This window comes from Heliangelus exortis, chromosome 29 (genome assembly GCF_036169615.1).
Source record: "Heliangelus exortis chromosome 29, bHelExo1.hap1, whole genome shotgun sequence".
NCBI classification, from domain to species: Eukaryota; Metazoa; Chordata; class Aves; order Apodiformes; family Trochilidae; genus Heliangelus; species Heliangelus exortis.
Window position 1 is genome coordinate 642,527 of NC_092450.1, and position 21,621 is coordinate 664,147.

Below are 21,621 nucleotides of genomic sequence, written 5' to 3' on the forward strand. Positions count from 1 at the left end.
GGGCGGGCCCTTGTCGGGGCTGTCACGACACGAGTGGGTTTGTCACGACAGGACGGGGGTTGTGGCGGTGAGAGGGGGACTGTCACGATAGAAGCGGGTTCCTCAGAGCCGTCCCAGGCCCGGGGGTGCGGGATGGGGGGGTGCGGGACGGGGGGGGTGGGGTCCGCGGTGTCCCCGCTGCTGGCGCGGGAGCTGCGCGAGGCGCTGGCGGGCGATGAGCGGCGCGCGCGGGAGGACGCGGCCAAAATGCGGGCACTGGAACAGCGCGTGAGCTCCTACCGGGAATTCAGGTCCGGAGAGACCCCGCCCCGGGGACATCACAGCCCCGCAGCCCCACAGCCCCCCGGTCCGGGGCTCCCGGGACAGGAGCGGAGCCCTCGAGGGGGAGGGGGTGGGGGTGGCACCGCTCATCCCGTGCCTGGTGACAGTGACAGCGTCCTGGTTCCGGGGGTCCCAGAGCCCAGCGGGTCCCTGTGGGACAGAAACCCCCCAGGAAGGGGTGAGGTGCGGGGGGACTCAACCCACTGGGGCTGCAGAGTCACAGGGGCTGGTGGCATAAGGTGCTGAATCCAAATGAACCCATAAAAACCTCCCTGGGAGTGGGTGTGACCCACAAACTGGTCCCTGGTCCCCGTGGGAGTTTAGGGGCTTTCCCCTGGAGACCCCAAAGCCACCAAAGAGTCTGCCTAAGGCAGGAGGACACAGTGTCCTGGCAGTGTCTCAGGCTCTGGAGGATCCGTGGGGTGGAGGTGCCCAGCTCCTGAGGACCCAGCCAGTCCCCAGCTCCTCATTCCCCACCCCTCCTGATGTTGGAGATTGCCCCATCCTGGGTGCAGACCCTGCACTTGCCCTTGTTGGACCTCACGAGGTTCCCATGGGCCCCCCCCAGCCCTGTTCGGTCCCTCTGGGTGACACATGTAAACCCAAACTCAGAGATCTCCTTAGAGCCTCAGAGGATTTAATCTTGTGAAATATCCCACCCCTTCCTTGCTCCCTGCAGGAACATGGTGCTGGCATCACACCTGAAGCCCCTGGAGAAGAAGGACAAGATGGGTGACAGGAGGACAGTGCTGTGGAACCCCTGTGCAGCCCGCACCAAGGCCCCACAAACCAGTGAAGTGGAGATACCCCAGGTGAGGGAGACACTGCCTGGGACTTTGTCCACACCTGAAATGATTCCAGAATCATTTGGGGATTCATGTGAGAGCTGTTCAGAAATATTTCTCCCCGTGAGCAAGGCCTCAGAGTCCCTGGGAACATTTGGATCACCACGAGGTTCAGCCTTGGCCCCATCTTTGCATCCGTGCAGAGCTTGCACCAGCTGCTTCAGGAGCTTCTGCTCCAGCCCTCTGGGAAGCCAAGACCAGGAGCACCATTCCAGAGCAGGGAACAGCCAGGTCCCAGGGCCAGCACCAGGGGCTGGGGCAGGACTGTCCCCCCTTGCCCAAGAGCTTCCATCAGGCTGTGGTTTGGAGGCCAAGAGCCAGGCTGGTGCATCTGGAGCTGCCTCTCCCACCACTCCAGACACAGCTGGTTTGGTGGAGAGTGATGGATGCTCCTGAGTGCTTCACTTGTGGCAAACAGTGATAAAAACATTTTCTATCCAGGTTCTTGGTGATTTGAGGGACATCTGTCCTGCCCCTCCAGTGGACTCTGCCCAAGCAGGAGGTCCTGGTCACTGGACCTGTAGCCAGGGATATTTCTTGTGGATGTTTCTCGTGGATTTCTTTGACACTGTGTTTCCTTTGCCTGTTTATTTTGAGCTCTTTTTGCAGCTCTCCTTAGCAGCCTTGTGTTTACTTGGAGTGAGCAATGTTCGCCCCAGAGCAAATTCTGTCCCTAATCCCATTAGTGCCCGGGCTCTGATCTCCAGGGCTCCTCCGTTCCTTGTCTAGACACGGGCTGATGTTGCTCTGCTTGTTCTCCCTCCTGGTACAAAAGCCTCAGTGTGTTAATCTCCCTTCAGCCTGCACCTCAGCTGAGCTCCGTGGGTCAATTACACCTCCTGTGAAACAGGATTTCATAACAGGATTTCATTTATCTGGAGATGCCACATGGAGCCTGGAGCTCTCCTGGCACAATCCCTGTGCCAGGGCTGCGTCAGGAGATGCTGCATTAGGGCCCTCTGTGTATTCCCTGGGCTTTACACCTCCTGTCTTTTATCTCCAGACTCCTCTGATTTGACTCATGGTGCTTGAGATGGAGTAGAGGTCTCCACTGAGCTCTCCAACCTTCAGGAGATCCCTTCAAAGAATCCCAGACTGGTTTGGGTTGGAAGAGACCTTAAAGCCCCCCCAGTGCCACCCCTGCCATGGGCAGGGACACCTCCCACCAGCCCAGGGGGCTCCAAGCCCCATCCAACCTTCAACACTGCCAGGGATGGGGCAGTCACAGCTTCTGGGGGCAACCTGGGCACCCAGGGGCTCAGCACCCTCACCCCAAACAATTTCTCCCTCCCTCCCTCCCTGCCCAAGATCTCCTCTCCATCTCCCCTCTCCCAGCTGCAAACCCTTCCCCCTCATCCCATCCCTCCAGGCCCTTGTCCCAAGTCCCTCCCCAGCTTTCCTGGAGCCCCTTCAGGCACTGGAAGGTGCTCTAAGGTCTCCCCATGGGATCCTTCTCTTCTCCAGCCTCAACACCCCCAACTCTCTCCCCCTGGCTCCAGAGCTGCTCCAGCCCTCCCAGCAGCTCCAGGGCCTCCTCTGGAATGGCTCCAGCAGCTCCGTGTCCTTCTGCTGATGGGGACCCCAGGGCTGGACACAGCTTTACCCCAGGGGGGTCTCCCCAGAGGGGACAATCCCCTCCCTGTCCCTGCTGCTCACACTCTGGGGTACAGCCCAGCAGCAGGGGGGTTTCTGGGGGTTCAGAACCCGTTGCCCTCCTGAGCTGAGCAACCATCAACCAAAGCAGCTCCCAAGAGGCAGTGATGGAGCCAGGCTGGGCACTGCCTGCTGCTGGCTCAGGATGGGGTTACTCCACTACTGGTCTGTGCTCGACCACGAGTTTTCCTGTCTTACCCAGATTTCCATCATTTCCCCCTGAAGTTCTCTGGTTTCTGTGGGGCTTGAGCAACCTGGGATTTTTTGTCTTTCTGTTTTGCCACCTCCCAAGCTTCCTGCAGCAGTCTGTGCTATCAAAGCCTGTGTTAAAAACAGCCCAACCCTCCAGAGGTTGATTGGGAAGGGGGGATAAGTAACTTCAAGTGGGAAGATTCAGGGAACAGGGCACCTGTTTTTTCCTTCAGGAGATGGATCAGCTGCCCGGGACCTCTGCTGAATTCTACAGAGATTGGCGCAGATGCTTAAAAAGCGGAAAAGAAAAATACCAGTTTTTGCTGAGGCTCGGAGGGGAAGCCTTGGGCAGAATCTTTCAGGTTGATTTGGGCTTTGGCCTCCTGGGTGAGTTCCTTGCAGTGCTGGCAGAGCACATCTGTCCTGCAGACAGAGCTGGTGTCCTGCAGGTCTTACAGAGCCTCTCGGGCACCAGGCGCTTCGGGTTAAACCTGGATCTCCTGAGTCAGTCAGAGAAGGAGAGCAGCAGGGAGGTGTTCAGGAAGCTGCAGACCATGAGCAGGGGTTCCTGCACCACTGCTGGCCACCTCGGTAGCCCCACCATCTGTGAAGCAGAGAGTGAAACCCACCTGGTGGGCACCAGCCTGCAAAAGGAAGCTGAGGAGGAAAGGCTGGTGATGGAGCTGATGAAATGTTACCAGGTCAGCTGAAGGAGCAGAAGCACCATGGTCGCGCAGAAACAGAGTGCAAAAGGGTCTCAAAAAGCTTGATTTTGGCCTCATGGTGTGAGATGGCTGAATCAGATCCTTCTGGAATGTTGCTACACATTTCTCTGTACCTGGGAGCCACCCAGAGCAACTGCTGAGCACAAATAAAGATTAGAGAGTTCCTGAGAGTTCCTGTGGTGATCTCTGGGGGAGGTGTCACAGATTCATGGAATCGTTTTGGTTGGAAAAGACCTTTAGCATCATCCAGTCCAACCATTAACTCAGCACTGCCAAAGCCACCACTACCCCATAGAGTGTCAGAATCATGGAATGGGTTGGGTTGGAAGCTCATACAGTCCCAACACCCCTGCCATGGGCAGGGACACCTCCCACCAGCCCGGGGGGCTCCAAACCCCATCCAACCTTCAACACTGCCAGGGATGGGGCAGCCACAGCTTCTGGGGGCAACCTGATCCAGCATCTCAACAACCTCACAGCAAAGATTTTTTTCTTAATGTCTAACCTAACTCTCTCCTTTAGGATCCTGGAGTCCAAGCCTTCCCCCATCCCTGCCAAGGCCACCCCAGCCCCATGTCCCTCATCCCCACATCTCTGGGGCTCTGAAACCCCTCCAGGGATGATGGGGACTCCAGCCCTGCCCTGGGCAGCCTGGGCCAGGCCCTGACAACCCTTTCCAGGGAGAAATTGTCCCCAAGCTCCAACCTAAACCTCCCCTGGCACCACTTGAGTTGTGCCAAAAGTTCCTCTTGTCCCATCCCTTGTTCCTTGGGAGCAGAGCCCGACCCCCCCTGGCTCCAACCTCCTCTCCAGCACAGGGGATGATCCCTGCCCTGCTCCTGCTGGCCACACCAGTGCTGACACAGTCAGGATGCTGGTGGCCCTCACACAACCCCCAGCATCACCTCAGGCAAGGGTGACAGGAACAAAAATCCTCACTTGATCCCTTGCAGGGTCTCAAACATAACCTGGGGAGGGGCTTCAGCACACAAACCCTTGGGACCCCAAGAGGAGGGATGTAGAAGTCTAAATACAGTGTTTGAAACCTCTTCTGGGCTACAGTCATCACTGCCACCAGAGCAGGGGCTGCTCCGGGCTTGTTGTGCTCAGAATCAGACAAATAATTGAACAATTGTGCACACCAAGAAGACATTGGCAGTTCCCTGCTCCCACCACACTTCCTGTGGCTGAACCTTCCCTCTGGGGCTGCTCTGCACCAGTGTCCTGCACACACAGCTGGGACAACAATGCTGGGACCAGGGACAGAGAGGAGAGGTTCTGGAACCCGTGTCCCAGGGGACACCCAGTGCTCCCAGCAGGTTCCTGCCTGGGATGAGACATTTCAGCTGCTGCTGGGCAGGGCTCACCTACAAACCCCATCCCTGGTGACCGGACTGGTGTGTGGCCCCATCCCTGCCCAGGGCTGTCCCTGCTGGGGGCTCTGCGGGCGATGGGGAGCAGGGTGCTGGGAGCTGCTGCTCTGCTCAGCCTGGTGGATGCTCTCCACGCTTTCGCCATCGAGGAGAAGGGGGATGTGTTCAAGAGGACGCCCTGTCCCGCCTTCCTGCTCTTTGTCAACGCTGCCTACCTGGCTGACATGACCTTCGAGCTGCCCTGCAACTGCAAACCCCAGGAGGTCTCCTCTGTCATCTGGTACTTCCAGAAGACCATGGGCAGCCAACAAACCAGGGTCCTGACCGACTTTGCCGGCACGGTGGTTGTGGACTCGGGCCAGGTGCGGGCGGGCAGCGACGTCCTGAAGCGTTTCAGCATCCGCATGTTCAGCCTCATCGTGTTCAAAGCCCAGGTGAGCGACTCGGGTCACTACCTCTGCGGCACCAAGGACGGGGACTTCTTCTACGGCTACGACGTGGACGTGCAGCCCAGCAGGGACATCACGGTGGCTTTTGTGGACAGAGGCCAATACGTCCAGAACGACTACGCGGGGGACTTCTTCAACCTCTTCACCACCTTCTGGGACTGGACGCGGTGCGACCGCTGCGGGGTGCGGGGGGAGCAGCGCCGGATCGGGCTCTGTTACCTCCAGAGCCCCCGGCTGCATCCCCGCTACCGCACGGCCCTGCCCAACGTCACCTCCTGCGGCTCCAGGGCCGTGCTGCCCCCTCTCCGCGACCCCCTCAGCCTCCACAGACCCGAGGTGGCCATCCGGAGCTGCCTGACGCCCTGCCCCAAGGCGGAGGCGCCCAAGGAGGGGGTCCTGGCCATCTCCAACGTCATCGCCAAGCTGGGCCGCAAGCCCTGGCTGCCCCGCGTCCCCACGCAGTTCCACAAGCAGGAGGCGGGCAGCTCCCTCACCATCGCCTGCCCCGGCGCCCGCCCCGAGCACGCCGTGGCCTGGGACAAGGACCAGACCCGGCTCTACCGCTCCCGCTACCTCGTCGGGGTCAACAAGAGCATGAGGGTCTTCATCGACCACGGGAACCACCTGCACATCCAGGGGCTCCGGGCCAAGGATGGAGGCACCTACTTCTGCTGGAGGGAGGGGAAGATGGTGGCCGGGTTCCGGCTCAGGGTCACCCAAACCTCGCGGCGTCGCCGCACGCTCCACGACCCCGAGACCATCTACGCCCTGCGGACCATCGGCATCGGCTTCCTCATCATCGGCTCCATCTTCATCTTCATCCACCTCTGCCTCTACTGGTGGCGGCTGCTGAGGGGCCCTGCCAGAACATAGCAACCCCCCCTTGGGTGCCTCCGCATCCCGGATCCTTCCTGTTGGAAATTCCTCATTTTCTGGCCAAACCCCCCCGGCACCGCTCGGCCCCCCAGGAGGACGGGCACGGGAAGCAGCTCTGTGGGGATCCACAGCACCGGGGTTGGTCCAGGCTGGGGGTCAAGCTCAATACAGCCCTTTCCAAACAAATCCTTGGATATCGCAGGATTTTCTGGCCAAGCTTTACAGAGTCCTCAAACTACACCAGGGATTGATCAGAGCTGTTTTTCTAAGAAGCTGCTAAAAAGATGCAGCAAACTACATTAATCCAATTAGTTCTTGATTTTCTAAGCTTGTTTTTAACTCCTTTTCATTGCTGAGAACTCTGAGGCCCAACCTTCCAATCCATTCTTGTGCCTTTAAGCTCCTTAGATGGAGCTGACTCTTTTATTATTTTTTTTAAATTTTGGTCTAAACATTTTTTACTTTGAAGGGAAAAAAAAAAGACATTTTCAAATGACTGTGGTGGGTTGCTTCAGAAGTTTCTCTGATTTGGGTTTGTTTGTTTTTTAATTTGCCCAGCTCAGCACAGAATGGCTTAAAACTGGAAGAGGGAGATTTAGGTTGAACATGAGAAAGGAATTGTTTGGGGTGAGGGTGCTGAGCCCTTGGGTGCCCAGGTTGCCCCCAGAAGCTGTGGCTGCCCCATCCCTGGCAGTGTTGAAGGTTGGATGGGGCTTGGAGCCCCCTGGGCTGGTGGGAGGTGTCCCTGCCCATGGCAGGGGTGGCACTGGGGGGGCTTTGAGGTCCCTCAACCCCAAATGAGTGTGAGGTTCCATATTTCTGGGTGACAAAAACTGTGCTCCAAGGAGGGCATCTCTGCAGGGTTCAGGTGGCTGCTTGGTCTCTCCCCAGCACAGAGCAGGACCCCCACCCCCCCAGTCTCAGCTCTGCTCTCTTTTCCAAGGACACAGCTTGGGAATGTCCATTTTCCCAAGAGGAATCCCCAGGGGCTGCCCCATCCCAGCAGGTGCCAGATCTCAAAGCCACCACCAGTCCCCAGGGCTGCACCCACAGCAGGGGTACAGATGGGGGGGGAGCTGGGGTTGGGGTGAAGCCCCCCCAAGAACCCCCCATACCCCCCCAGGAAGGGATCCCTCCCCTGCAGCCCCCTGGGGGTCTTGACCCCCGAGGTGGTGGCTGTGCCCTGAGCTGGTGTCCCCTGGGGGGTCTGAGCTCGGGGCCACCACCTGGGCCACCTCTCCCACCCTGGTGGGCAAACCCGGGCAGCACCTGGGTTCCACCTCTCCTGGGACATCTCCTGGGAACGGCCCCTCCAGAGCTGGGGGGTGCAAAGGGTGCTCAGCACCTGAGTGTGGGGACCCGGGGACACAGGGGGATGAAGGGGACAGAGGGGAGCAAGGGGATGGCAGCTCCCCAGGGCTGTCACCCACCCACCCCCAAAGATCTCCAGCTCACAGAGGAGGGTCTGGACCTGTCACTCGTGTCCCTCCTGCTTGGCCCCGGGCACGGCTCGTGCTGGGTGGCCCTGTCCCTCGGGTCCACAGACTGCCAGGGGACACATGCCATGGAGGGTGTCCCCGTGGGACACAGCTTGGGGACACCTCCTGGTTCTGCTTCAGGGAGGGACATGGCCCCCGTGGGATGTGGCATGGAGAAATGTCCCTGGTGCTGCAGAGTGGTGGGACAGGGTGTGTGGGACGTGTCCCCAGTGTCATGTGTCCCCAGAGATGTGTCCCTGGGGACATATTCCTGCTGCTGCAGTGTGGTGGGATGGTGCACATGGAACGTGTCCCTGTGCCCCAGGGGACACATCCCTGCTCTTCATGGAGACCAAACCAGGACATGGAGCATGAGTGGGGACAGCAGGGATGACAAACACCACAGAGCCACCCAGCCCCACGGGCCAACCCCAGCCCTGAGAAGGTGACACCCAGGAGGGAAGGTGACATCCAGGCCACCATGCAGCTGAGCCCCCCAGCACCTTGTCCCTGTGCCACTGCTGGGTGTCCCCCACCCTGCTGGTGGCCGTGGCCTGGACTGATGACAGACATGGCACAGGGTGGCCACCAGGTCTGGCTTGGGGACGTCCAGCTCCACCTGCACCTCCTGCCAGGACAGGGGCTCCTGCAGCTCCAGCAGCTCCTGGGGGACAGTGGGGACAGCCCTGATCACCACCTTGGTGCTCACCCTGACACACATCCCCGTGTCCACTCTCAATCCTGTCCTAGTGGTGATCTTGGTGCACACACGTGCTTCATGCAGCACATCTGGGTGCCCCTACCCTTGCACATCCACGTGCACAGACACACACGGGTGTGCTGCCCTCCCTGCACACGTGTGCACACACAGGCTCAGCACAGGCACACAGCACACGAGGGGCCTGAGTGATGCACTCCTGTGTGCACACCCACAGGCACACACACGTGTGCACACACACACATGTATACATGCACGTACAGATGGACACGTGCATGTTCATGCAGATGTGTACCCACACACATACCCACAGGTACACATGCACACGTACACACACACCTGTACACACACACACACACCTGTACACACACACACACACCTGTACACACACACACACCTGTACACACACTCACCCCCTGTACCACCCTGCCCTTCCCCCCCCCCAGCTCGCGGCCGGGCAGTGCCCAGCTAATTACACAGAGCACTAATTAAGGCCGTGCGGCTGATGAAGCAGCCACAGCCTCCCAGGTCCCTCCCGGGGTGCTGCTCATCCCTGCACTGAGTTTGTGGGTGCTCTGTCCACACCGGCCCTGCCGGGGGGGATGGGGTGGGGGGGCCAGGACCTCCCTGGGCCTGGGGCTGTCCCAGGCCACGGAAAGGGGCTCCCTGGGGGTCCCCCGGGGCCGGTCCCGGGTGGGTTCGTGCCCAGCGCTGCCGGGAAATGGGGGGTGGGCACGGGGCCACCCCCAGCCCTGTCCCCTCCCAGCCATGGGGACAGCCCCGCCAAGGGACACGGGTGTTTTGGGACATAAGGGACACGGGGTGGCATCGGGATGGGTGCCCTGAGAGGCAGCGGGGGACGGGTGGTCCCTGGGTGGGGACACTCTGGGGACAGGGATGGGGACACTCTGGGGACAGGCCTCGCCGGGTGGCAGCTAGGTGGCAGCCGATGTCCGGGAAAGGCTTGGGGACAGGGACACACAGCAGGGCCACGGACACTGTCACTGGGCTCTTGACAGGGCCAGCACAGGGGGTTGTGGTGACAGCCGTGTCCCCATCGGTGCCACCCACGGGGCTGGTCATACTGGTGGGACTGTGGCAGGGCTGCCACATCCCCCTTCAGTCCCCAGACCCTCTTGTCCCCAGCCAGCCCCTTGGGCCCCCGGGTTTGGGGTGGGGGTGCACGTGGTGTCCCCATCCCGCTGAGCAGGGACACGCGGGAGACATCGCCCGCCCACGGTCACGGGCACCGCCACGCCCCCCCTCCCGCTCCCCGGGGATCGATTTTGTGCCGCTCCCCCGCAGCCGCGATCAAAGCGGGGAAGGGTCCCTGGGGGGGGGGGGGGGGGGGGAGGGCAGCGCTGGGCTCCCCTCCCTCCTCCCTCCTCCCCCCCACCTCTTAATGAGACAAACGAACGGGAGGTTTTAATTAGCAGCTTCCAGGCTCGGGAAGACAAAGGAGGGAGCAGCGGCTGCCAAGGGGGAAGGGGGGGGTTGGGGGGTGCAGCCCCCAGACCCCTGGGACCACCCCCACCCCCCCCCCCTCTCTGTCCCGCTCCCAGCCTGGCTGGGCAGCTCAGGGAGGGGGGGGGCAGGGATGCTCAGCCTGTTCCCAACCCCCCGGGGAGAAAAAGGGGGGAGGGAAGAAAAAGAAAGGAAGGAGGGAGGAAAAAAAAAAAAGGGGGGTTGGAGGGGAATGGGATTTTAGGAGGAAAGAGGGCAGAAGTTTCCCCCTCCCCAAAAGCAAAGCAGCCCAGAAACCTCCAGGGCCCCTCCAAGCCCTTCCTTGAAATGGGGGCTTTGTCCTAGCCCCAGCCCCAGCTCCCCCAAGAGGGAGTGGGAAGCAGGAACCACCCCATCCCCTCAGCTTCCCAACAATTGGGTTTATTAACAGGGACGGTGGGGGTGTCAGTGCTCAACACACCCCCAAACAGGGGGGCAACAATAACCAGGGGGAGCAACAACAACAACAACAACAACAACCGGGGGAAGCAACAATAACAACAACAACAAGAAACAGGGGGGGGAAACAACAACAAACGAGGGCCCCGGGGAGGGGGGTACAAGAGGGGGGCAGAGCCAGGACAGCAGGGAGGGGCTGGGGGTGACTTTGGGGGTACAAGAACAATTTGGGGCTGAGCAGGGGACAGGGGTGGCTGTGGAAGGCTGGGACAGGGGAAGGGTCCCGGGTGGTGCAGCCATCAGCACAGGAGCTCCCTTGGCTGGGGGGTGGGCACAGGGGGGGCGAGGCTTCTGGCTGGCACCCGCTTGGAGGTCCTTCTCCTGCAGCCCCTCTGGGACATGGAACCTGTGGGGTGGAGGGGAAGGAGGGATGGGGGATGAGGAACCTCCTGGAAACAGCACCAACCCCAACCCCTCCAAGCACCAAACACCCCCCCCACTCCCCACCTCCCACCAGCAGGTCCCCCCCCTCTGAACTGGGAGGGGGCTGACCCAGCACCAGTGTGCAGGGGCCCCATTGTGCAGTGGGGAGAGGGGGTCCCGGGACTCACCTGGGATCTGGGAAGGCCGCACGGATCTCTGGAGCTGGGGAATGCGGCTCTGGGGGCCCCCCAGGGAGGGGGATGAGGTGCTGGGAAGGAGAAAGGATCTGGTTTAGCTCCTGGGGCTCCCCGAGGTCACCCCCACATCATACCCAGAGGGCAGGGGGTGGGGGGGAGCAGAGGGCAGGGGGTGGCAGCCCCCACCCTGCCTGCTCAGGGCTCTCACCTCTGCAATCGCCTCCGCTTGGGTGCGGGGTCCTTGGGGAGGGTGGGGGGCTCATGGATATTGGGACACCTTGGAGCACACTGAGGGATGCAGGGTCTGGGGGGAGAGAAGAGGGAGGTCAGCATCAAGGGGAGGAACAGGAGGTGGGGGGGGGAGGGTTTGGAATCAGCATCCAGGGTAAACGGGAGGGGGGGGGGAAAATCTGTGTCCAGGCTGGATCATGACCCAGTTCCCTCCAATTCCAGCCACCCGCAGGGAACAGGAGGTGGAGGGAACCTGCCTGGGGTGGCAAGGAAATGGTTTCAGCAGGGATAAATCCTCCAGAGAGGAGGAGCCCCCCAGGTCCCCTCCCCAGGACCATTTCCCTGGTGTAGGAACCATTTCCCAGAGCTCCAGGAGCCTGAGAGTCAGGGAGGTCCTGGGTTACCAGGGCTGCACCCAGCTCTGGCTTTGGGTGGTCACACAACTCACACAGCTTTGTAAAAGCCAGGGCCTCATCAGAACACCAAAAATAATAAAGAAAAATCCCCCAGATCCCCCACTGCCTAGCTCTGACCCTCACTCCCACCTCCCTGGGAGGCACAGTGATGCCCTTCTGATCCCCAACCAGCACTGGGGGCTCCTGCAGCTCCCTGGAGGCTGCTCCTCCATGGCCAAAGGGGAAAAAAAAAGAGAAATGGGTTTTCTCGGGGTGCTTTCTGTATCTTCGGAAGTGACTCACAGAGAGCCCAGGTGTCCCCTGCCCAATGTCCCCTCCTAGAGCTGCAGAGATCCACCGAGGATCCCCCTGGATCCCCAGACACCCAGGGCAGCCGTCCCCAGGAGCACTGACCTGGGGGGGAAGGATCCATCCTGCTTGTTCCGGAGGTTCTGGGTGCTCTCCCAGCCCGGGGGTCCGGGCAGGTTTGGGGCAGGGGACTGGGGCGAGTCGCAGATCTCGTAGGTGAGGTTGAGGACCCGGGGGGGGGGCACGGGCAGGGTCCCCCCGTTCTGGGCGGCCAAGGTGGAGAGGGGACCCCGAGCCTTGCTGAGGGTTTGGGGGCAGCACCAGGGCACCGGGGAGAGGCCGAGGGGCTGAGCTGCGGCTGCTGCCAGGCAGGGGCTGCCCGGGCTCTGCCTCAGCCCCTGCGGCTCCGCTGCTTCCTCTCCTCCCCGCTGGCTTCTCCTCTGAGCTCTGGGGATGTGGGGAGTTCCGGGCTGGGAATTGCTGCGGGTCTCAGACCTCCCCCTCCTCCTCTTGACGGAGCCGAGAGACACCGGGGTGGAGCCGGTGAGCGGGAGGAGGAGATGGGAGCCGTGCGGGGCGGTGCGGTGCGGGGTGAGCGGCACGGCTGCTGCGGGACCAGAGGAGAAACAGAGTCACCTCCCCTCCCCCGGCACCCCGGGACCCCCCCCTCTGCCCCCACCCCTGGGGGTTCCCATCAAAACCACAGCACAAACCACCCCACCACCACCACCTTTGCTGATCCCCAGGGAGTGTCCTGGGGCTGTCCCCATGCCCGGGGCTGCGGAGCCCCCAGTGTCACTGTGGAGCTGAGGATGAGGAGGGAGAGCCCAGCCCTGGGCAGGCTGCCAGCTGCACGGTGCACCAGAGAGGTGACAAGGGACAGGGATGCCCAGAGCAGCTGCTGTGCTCTGCATCACCCTGGATGAAGCAGACACAGACTCTGCCCCCAGCTCCTGCTGTGCCCCCACTCCTGAAACTGCTCCAGGGCCACCTCAGGAGAAACTTCATAGAATCCCAGACTGGTTTGGGTTGGAAGGGACCTTAAAGCCCCCCCGGTGCCACCCCTGCCATGGGCAGGGACACCTCCCACCAGCCCAGGGGGCTCCAAGCCCCATCCAACCTTCAACACTGCCAGGGATGGGGCAGCCACAGCTTCTGGGGGCAACCTGGGCACCCAGGGGCTCAGCACCCTCACCCCAAAGAATTTCTCCCTCATGTCCAACCTAAATCTCCCTTCTTCAAGTTTTAGAGCATTTCCCCTTGTCCTGTCCTCATCTCTGCCCCCAGCCACCCCCAGCCCTCACCATCACTGCTCTGCTCTCCCTTCTGCCCCGTGGGGCTGCTGGCAGAGGAGTTTGGCTCCAGCACCAGCCCAGGCTCAGGATGGATGAGGCTCTCCAGCTCCTGCAGCTCCAGGGCCAAGGTGGGGGTCAGGAGGTGGTGGTCCCTCAGCAGGGAGCACTGCCTGCGGACCAGGCACAGGAGGGTGGTGACCAACCTGGCAGGGACAGACAGGAACAGGAGCTGAGCTGGAGCCAGTGCCACCAGCACCAGAGACTCAGCACCACCATCTCTGAGACACTTGCAGAGCCTATCAGCAGAGTTTTGGGTGAAAAGAGGACCAACTTGGAAGCTGTGAGATCCCCAAGCTGCAAAGCTCTTGCTGGAGGACCTGGGGGGGGCAGCTCTGTTCTGTTGGGTGCAAAGGACCAAATAGCACCCACGGCCTTCAGACACCCATCAGCTCATGTGGCACACGTGGATGTCACCCTCCCTCCCAAGAACTTCCTGCAGGGTTAATCCCACCAAGATGCTGGGGCAGGGACAGCAGAGGATGGTGCCACAGCAGCCCTGAGAGGGAATTCCCAGGGGAGCTGGGGGGGGGGGATGAAGGACATGGCAGAGCTCAGCTCAGAACCAACACCACACACTTAAGGCTCACATGGATGCTGTGCCTGGAAACCTTCAGTGTTGGCATTTCCAGGAGAAATTATCCCATGGGATTAGAACCCCAGGAGCCAAACCCCTGATTTTACAGGGCAGGCAATCACCTGCAGGCAAAGGCTTGGTCCTGTGTCCATCAAGACCACCCCTAGGATGCCTCTGTGCAACAGGAGGGTGGAAAACTCCACCTCCACAGGAGGAAGTGGCCTGTGGGGACAGCACAAGGACACTCACGTCTCTATCTGGCTGCTGGACAACCCCTGGAGAAGGTGGCTCAGCTCCTTTGGTTCCAGCTGGGGGGTGTCTGTCTGCTGGGTTACTCCAGAGCTGCTGGGAGGCATCTCCTCTGGAGCCTGGAGCAATCAGACAAAAAAACCTTTACCCACCTGGCCCACAGCTGAGCCGAGTTTGGTCCCCACACTCCCTGCTCCCTGGGGAGAACAGAGGGGACAGCAGCAGAGCTCCTGCCCTCTCCCAGTGTTTCCAGCTGACCCCAGGAGAGGATCCAAGCCCCACCAGGTCCCAGTCCTCATGCTGAGCCCCCCCATGCTGCCCACCCCTCCTCTCACCTTCTCCTTCACTCCCAGCTGTGGTCCAAGTGGCCACCCAGCCTCCAGTTCCAGCTCCATCTCCTCTCCATCACCCTCCTCACGATCACCCACAGCTGAGCCTGTCTTTGGGACAGCATCCTCGAACCTACAGAGCCAGAGATCCATTGAATTGGTTTGGTTAGAAAAGCCCTTTAGGATCCTGGAGTCCAAGCCTTCCCCCATCCCTGCCAAGGCCACCCCTGCCCCATGTCCCTCATCCCCACATCTCCAGGCTCTGAAACCCCTCCAGGGATGATGGGGACTCCAGCCCTGCCCTGGGCAGCCTGGGCCAGGCCCTGACAACCCTTTCCAGGGAGAAATTGTCCCCAGGCTCCAACCTAACCTCCTCTGGCACAACTTGAGGCCATTTCCTCATGTTCTGTCACAGAAGCCAAAGAAGAAAACACAGAGCCAGAGGAGATTCTCTTGGGAAGCCACTGCATTGCCCAACAAGTTTTGGGATGCATCAGAGAAAAGGTTTGGCCTTACAATCCAGCTCTCCTTGGTGTTTGCACACTGGGGTCTGAACTGAACCTGAGCCCTGATGATGATGATGATGATGTCCACAAGGAGAGCAGCTCAGCTGCTTTCTGATGGATCCCAGGCTCTGACCCAGCACTAGAACCCTGCAGACTCCATAGCAGGGGACACACCAGGGTCTGTCCCTCCATTCCTTACCTGGGCAGCCCCACTGGGCTGGAGCTGACAGGGGGCAGCAGGGTTTGGTTCTTCACCTCCTGGGCAGCATCCTCGTAGGTGCGGAGCTTCCCCCGCAGCTCAGCCACCTGAGGAAGGGTCATCTGCTGCTGAGAGGGATCTCCCACCCCAGGACTCACAGCTCCATGTCCCCAGCAAAATACAGCAAAGGACAGAGCCCCCACCAACCCCCCAGCACCTCACCTCTGCTTTCAGCTGCTCACAGGTCACAGCAAACCTGCAGGAGTGACTGTCCAGGCTGACCACATTGCTCTTCAGCTGCAGAGACAGAGAGAGAGGTTACAGAGCATGGGGGGAGCACGAGAACCTCCCCAGCATGGAGCTCTGCAGCACCCAGCCCCCCCCCCCCCCCCCCATAGACCCCCAGGGGGGCTGCACTGGGCATGATCTGGGCTCAGGGAGCCACAGCTGCAATCAGGAGTCCTTCTGGGATGAGAAGCAGAGGACACAGCAGAGTCTGCAGCTTCAGGGGCTGCTTTCTGCCCAGAGTGGAAAACTCTTCTTCCCAGGGCTGGAAAACTCAAGTAGGAGAAGAGGAGGGGGGGCACCTAAGCTCTAGAAAGCAGGAGCAGCTGAGGGCCCTGGGGGTGTTGATCCTGGAGCAGAGGAGGCTGAGGGGAGACCTTGTGGCTCTCTGCAACCCCCTGAGAGGAGGTTGGAGCCAGGGGGGGTCGGGCTCTGCTCCCAAGGAACAAGGGATGGGACAAGAGGAACTTTTGGCACAACTCAAGTGGTGCCAGGGGAGGTTTAGGTTGGAGCTTGGGGACAATTTCTCCCTGGAAAGGGTTGTCAGGGCCTGGCCCAGGGCAGGGCTGGAGTCCCCATCATCCCTGGAGGGGTTTCAGAGCCCTGGGGATGTGGGGATGAGGGACATGGGGGGTGGTGCTGGGTTAATGGTTGGACTTGGATGTTTCCAACCCAAAGGATCCCATGGCTCTAACCTACCCCACCTGCCCCGGGCCCTCCCCAGCCCAGCCCCAGCTGCTCACCAGCAGTTTGATCTCCTTGGCCCTGCTGGCATACTTGAGGGTGTTGTAGGTGTCCTCGTACGCGGGGGCCGCGGGGCTGACGGCCGCCACCATCACGGTGCGGCAGTTCCCGCCCAGGGAATCCTTCAGCAGCCGGGTCAGCTTGCTGTCCCTGTACGGCACGTGGCTCTTCTTGCTCTGGGAGTGGAGGGGAAGGTTCTGCTCAGGTCCCAGCCCCGGGGTGCTCAGCACCCTGCCAGGACACCCGTGTCCCCCCGGGGTTACCTTGGTGTCGGCCAGTGCGTTGATGACGTTGATGAGGGCCAGGAGGGAGCGGTTGATGTTGGCGCCTTCCCGCAGCCTCTGCCCCTTGGTGTTGGTGACCGAGGCTCTCTCCGAGCCTGCCAGGTCGATCAAGCTCATCTTGGCCACCTGCAGATCCTGAGCGAGGCCACCGGAGCGGTCCCACTGCTTGACGTGGACCTGAGGGATGGGGAGGAGGGGGGGATGGGTGGGTGGGGGCAGCGTCCTCGGCTCCCCCGTTTGTCAGGGAGGGACAAAGGGATCACCCGGGGCACAGGATGGAGCCTGGGGGGAAGAGGAGCCCAGCAAGGGGGACAAGCTGAGAAGTTGGTGAGGACACAAGCAGCAAAGCCACACGAGGGATCTCACAAGAAGTGAGAGAGCTACAGAAAACACTTGGGATGTCCCGGGGTGGGGAAGGAGCAGGCACAGCTGGAGGGGTCCCTGAAAGGCCCTGGTGGGACCCAGGGACTGTTCACACAGTGACAGCCCCAGCCCAGACACCAACTGTGGATTTTGCCACAAACCCAGACCCAGTGGAGGCTGTGACCCCCCAGGGTGACATCCAGCCCAGGCAGTTGGTGCCCATCCCCATTGCTGGCTGATGTGGGCAAGGAGGGACATGGCCACCAAGTCTCCTGTGACAGCATAACTCCGCAGCTCCCTCTCTGCATCCCTCCCAGGAGCAGCAAACACTTCCCCAGGGCCCTGTCCCAGCCTCAGCCCCCAGGAGCAGCTCCCACAAGGCCTGGAGGTGCTGGGGGTCAGTCCTGGGTCCTCCCCAGGCTGTGGTTTGCACAGATCCCAGCCCAAGCCCCATCCCTCACCTGGAAGATGGCGTGGGAGCGAGAGGAGGAGGCGTTGGCATCCGTGGGATGCTGGGTCCTGTTCTTGTTTCCATCAGCCAACATCTTCAGGAGCTGCTCTGCTGATGCAGGCTGGGAGAGAAGAGGCAGAGGGATAGAACCAGCACAGCAGCCCAGGCTGGGGCAATCCTGGGGACTCGTGTGCTGCCAGGCAGGAGCCCCCCAGATGGCACCAATGTTTTACAAACATGGAATCCTCAGGGTTGGAGAAGACCTTTAGGATCATGGAGTCCAACCCTTCCCCCAGCACTGCCAAGGCCACCCCTGCCCCATGTCCCTCATCCCCACATCTCCTCCTTCAGAACTGGTGTAGGCACAGTGCCCACCCAACCCTTGTGCCTGGTTCTGCACCCACCTGGTGGAAGGAAAGGCCCTGAACCACGACTCCTTTCTCAGGATCCTCCCGGATGGTCAGAGGCCCCTTGGGCTCCAGCAAGTCATGAATCTGTTCATTGTACACCTGGAGCAAGAATTCAGTGTAAGGCAGGGGGACAGCTTTGTACCCTGGTGTCACACACCCCCTGGTGTCACACACCCCCTGGTGTCCCCCCAAAACACTTCTGGGACCCCATCACACCCTGAGCTCTGACTGCAGAAGCAGCCAGGTTGGGGACACCAGGCACAGGGAGGTCCCCAGTGGGGCGTGAGAGGGTCCAGAACAACCCCAGCTCTCAGTGTCAGAGACCCAGGGATGGGAGGGGACAGGAGGGGACGTGGTTTGGCTGCAGTGTTACCTCCTGGTAGGAGACCAGGACCTCACAGCCCTTCTCCTCCTTCCTGGCCTCGATCCTCCTGTAGAGCTCCACCATGGTCAGGTACATGATGCCGGGGTTTTTCTCGGAGCCCAGCATGGTGTAGGTTTTCCCTGCTCCTGTTGCACCGTAGGCAAACACTGGGAGGAAACAGGGGGGTGGCTGAAACCTCAGTAAGGAACAGGAGAGAACCTTCCCACAGCAGCCCCTGCAGTGGGGTCACTCCCAGGCTTTGCAGAGACAAAGCAAAGCTAATTACCCTCCCTGCTGCCTGCACGGGCCTTTAGTGACATATTTTTCTTTTTTCCCCCCTTGTTTCAGCCTCTCTAATTTAGCAGAGCCAGAACCAGTCAGCAAACCCTCACCCACTTGGAAGTTGTGCTCAGGTCCCCCCCAGACCTTCCCTCTAACAAGGTGAGCAGCCTCATTCCCCCGGCTCTCACCAGAAGGTGTTTTTCTTCCAGACCTTGTAATTCCTCTCATTTTCCACCCCTATCTTTCAACACCCTCTCTGAAGCATCACCAGCAGCTCAGGACATGCCCATCTGGAGAGCCTCAGCCCTTCTCCCCATTAGCAGCACTCGGTGGTTTTGCTGCTCCCTCATTTGAGGCTCCCAGAGTTATTTTATGCAGATCGAGACAGGAGCTGTTCCTGCCAGGTGGGCACGGTGACAGCGGCGCTGGAGAGCCAGGAATAGCATCCTGCAGCCCCAGCTCCCGGCCCGTGATGAGACAGGAGCCGTGTGCTCGTTAAGCTGCTCCTCTGCTGACAGCCACCGGTGGCACCGGGCCCGGTGCTGATGGGCCAGGAGCTTTCAGACCCGGAGGGAGGAGCTCCAGAACTGTCCTTAGGGAGACCCTCACAAGGAGCACAGCAACCCCCCAAGCAGCAACCCCCCCAGAGCCCAGCACCCTCCCCACAGTTCTGCCCATCAGGGCTGCGATGGAAAAACCCAGGGGCTCATTGTGCCATGGATCCTGGATTTCTTCCTATCCTTCCCACCCCAGGAAAGCAAGGAGCAAGTGGAGCCTCATCTCTCAAAATCCCTAAGAAGCACCTGCCCAGCCTCATTTCCTGCCCCAAAGGCCACCTCCATCCTCTACATCCCATCTCTGGACTGCTGAGCATCACTGTGACCCTCAGTGTCACAGACCCACAGATCTTCTCTTCCAGACCTTGCAATTCCTCTCATTCTCCATCCCAACCTTTCAACACCCCCTATGAAGCATCACCAGCTAGAAGGGACCTGGAGAGGTCATCCAGCCCAGCCTTCCATGGGAAAGGGAACCTGGACAAGATCATCACCTCCAGTAGCACTTTGACCACAACTTGCCATGACCTCAGGAAGGTTGTTCCAGGGAATCATACAATGGGTTGGAAGGGACATTAAAAGTTATCCAGTGCCACCCCTGCCATGGGCAGGGACACCTCCCACCAGCCCAGGGGGCTCCAAGCCCCATCCAACCTTCAACACTGCCAGGGATGGGGCAGCCACAGCTTCTGGGGGCAACCTGGGCACCCAGGGGCTCAGCACCCTCACCCCAAAGAATTTCTTATTTCTTCCTAATGAATAAATGATTGTTTTCACAAAAAAAAAAAAAAAAAAAAAAAAAAAATTTGCCTCTATATTCCTCTCTGCATATAGAAAGGGACTTGAAAAAAGTCAGAGCAAGTTTTCACCAGAGCCTGTAGTACCAGGACAAGGGGTGATGGTTTGAACTGAGGGTGCTGAGCCCCCCGGGCCAGGCTGCCCAGAGGAGCTGTGGCACTGGATGGGCTCCAAGGTCCCTCCAACCCACACCAATCCTGTGGTTCTATAGAAAAGTTTCCCCCATCTGCAGGGGAGGTGACATTTCCAGCCCAGGTTCCCGATCACAATTACAATCACCACAGCTTGGTGTCCCCACGTTTAAATTCCACGTTTCCCTGCTGTTGTGTCCTCCTTCCCTTCCCAGCTTCCCAGCTCATCCCATCCGGGGGGGTTGTTCCAAAGCCGAGGCCTTTGCTGGCTCTCACCGGAGCAGTTGTAGCCGCTGAGGACGCTGTCCAGGAGCCCGCGGGTCGTGTGCTGGAAAACCTCCTCCTGCGTGGCCCCCTCCCCGAACACGCGGTCAAAGACAAACGTGAGGTCCTTGCCGTGGTGCTTGGGCCCCCGGGGGGGCTGCAGGCCGCCGGGCTCCTCGGGATCGAAGACGATGATGTTCTGATCCCGCAGGTGCAGGAGGGGGGGTCCGGACCGGTCCCGCTCGCTGGGGGCGGGGGGCCGCACGCGCACCATAACGGCCACGGTGCCCTCCTCCGGGAGGGGGGTGCTGGGGGCCATGGCAACCGGGAGGCAAACACGGAGAACACGGAGAAAGAACTCGGAGAACACGGAGAAAGAACACGGCTCTGGGCTCAAACGTCCCGAGGGTCTCAAGAGCTCTGGGGAGGAGGAAGGGCTCAGCCGGAGACAGGGAGGAAAGGAGCCCCGTAACCCCCCCGGTGCCCCTACAGCCGCCCTTAGCACCCCCCGCAGCACCCCAGGACTGTGCTCCCTCGGAGCCCCCACAGCCCCTTCCCACAGCTCTGCCCCCACCCACAAGGATCCCACACCCCTCTCTGTGCCCCCACAGCCTCCCCCAGACTGCCCCCTGCCCTTCAGCCCCCCGGCAGCCATCCTCCCCCCCAAACCCCTCCCGCCTCCCCGGTGCCAGGGTCCCCCCGAGCACTGCAGTGTCCCCTCCCGTCCCTTGCGGTGCTCCCCGGATCCCCAGCGCCCCTCTCACCGCTGCCGCCGCCGCTCGCTCTTTCAAACGGACGCTCAGGCCCCGCCCCCTATCCTGATTGGCCCCTCCCGTCTAAGCCCCGCCCCCGCCCCTCGCGGGCCCGCCCCTCGCGGTGCCCCATGGGAGTTGTAGGCCCTTTGTCCCCGCGCTGGCCGCCATCTTTCCCCTGCCCCGTCCCCTCCCCGCCGTGGCCACGGGGGGCACCGGTGGCACAAACGCTGCCCGGCGGGGAGAGCCCGGCCAAGGGCCCCGGGGACGCGGAGGATCCGCCCGGTGCCAGCCCGGGTGGTGGCTGCAGCCACACCAGTCCCGAATGGCCGCATTCCCCCCACAGCTGAGGGCTGACAGCTCCGGCCCCACCGAGTCCCCGCTGCCCGCCCGCTGCCTCCCCCTCCGGTAGTACCGAGAAACGAACCCTGCGCCTTGTCCCAGGGCCACCCGCACCTCCCCAGGGCCTCCTGTCTCCTGTCCCCTGACCCTGCCGCAGCGGTCTGCAGGCGGATGGTGGCCCCGGGCACCCGCTGTCACCGCAAACTGGGACACGTCCTGCCCGCAACGAGGCAGCGGGGATGGGGCCGTGTGCCCGGGGGTCCCCATGGCCCTGCCTGGCCCCAGCACCTTCCCC

The 21,621-nt window shown here is 61.1% G+C and overlaps 3 protein-coding genes across 4 annotated transcripts; 2 read left to right on the forward strand and 1 right to left on the reverse strand.

Annotated features, from left to right (window-relative positions):
* The first annotated feature begins 117 nt into the window (after window positions 1–117).
* On the forward strand, window positions 118–3,869 carry DNAAF19 (dynein axonemal assembly factor 19). The gene is made up of 3 exons (XM_071728287.1): window positions 118–290; window positions 1,001–1,133; window positions 3,245–3,869. The coding sequence occupies exons 1-3, from the start codon at window positions 133–135 to the stop codon at window positions 3,719–3,721; spliced, it is 768 nt and encodes a 255-aa protein (XP_071584388.1). The 5' UTR covers window positions 118–132; the 3' UTR covers window positions 3,722–3,869.
* A 1,130-nt stretch (window positions 3,870–4,999) lies between these two features.
* FAM187A (family with sequence similarity 187 member A) lies at window positions 5,000–6,620 on the forward strand. Its single transcript, XM_071728411.1, has one exon. It carries the CDS (start codon window positions 5,187–5,189, stop codon window positions 6,429–6,431), a length of 1,245 nt encoding a protein of 414 aa, XP_071584512.1. The 5' UTR covers window positions 5,000–5,186; the 3' UTR covers window positions 6,432–6,620.
* A 4,017-nt stretch (window positions 6,621–10,637) lies between these two features.
* On the reverse strand, window positions 10,638–21,139 carry KIF18B (kinesin family member 18B). 2 transcript variants are annotated; one of them, XM_071728540.1, is made up of 16 exons: window positions 20,997–21,139; window positions 20,245–20,652; window positions 18,210–18,367; window positions 17,831–17,935; window positions 17,437–17,547; window positions 16,592–16,789; window positions 16,328–16,504; window positions 15,522–15,596; window positions 15,300–15,406; window positions 14,601–14,727; window positions 14,266–14,384; window positions 13,392–13,585; window positions 12,193–12,691; window positions 11,361–11,456; window positions 11,144–11,223; window positions 10,638–10,938 (listed from the first exon to the last, which is right to left on the reverse strand). In XM_071728540.1, exons 2-16 carry the CDS (start codon window positions 20,549–20,551, stop codon window positions 10,832–10,834), a joined length of 2,460 nt encoding a protein of 819 aa, XP_071584641.1. In that variant the 5' UTR covers window positions 20,552–20,652; window positions 20,997–21,139; the 3' UTR covers window positions 10,638–10,831. The 2 variants fall into 2 exon arrangements, with proteins under 2 accessions (XP_071584641.1, XP_071584640.1); XM_071728539.1 differs by having other exon boundaries at window positions 12,193–12,694.
* Window positions 21,140–21,621: the final 482 nt, after the last annotated feature.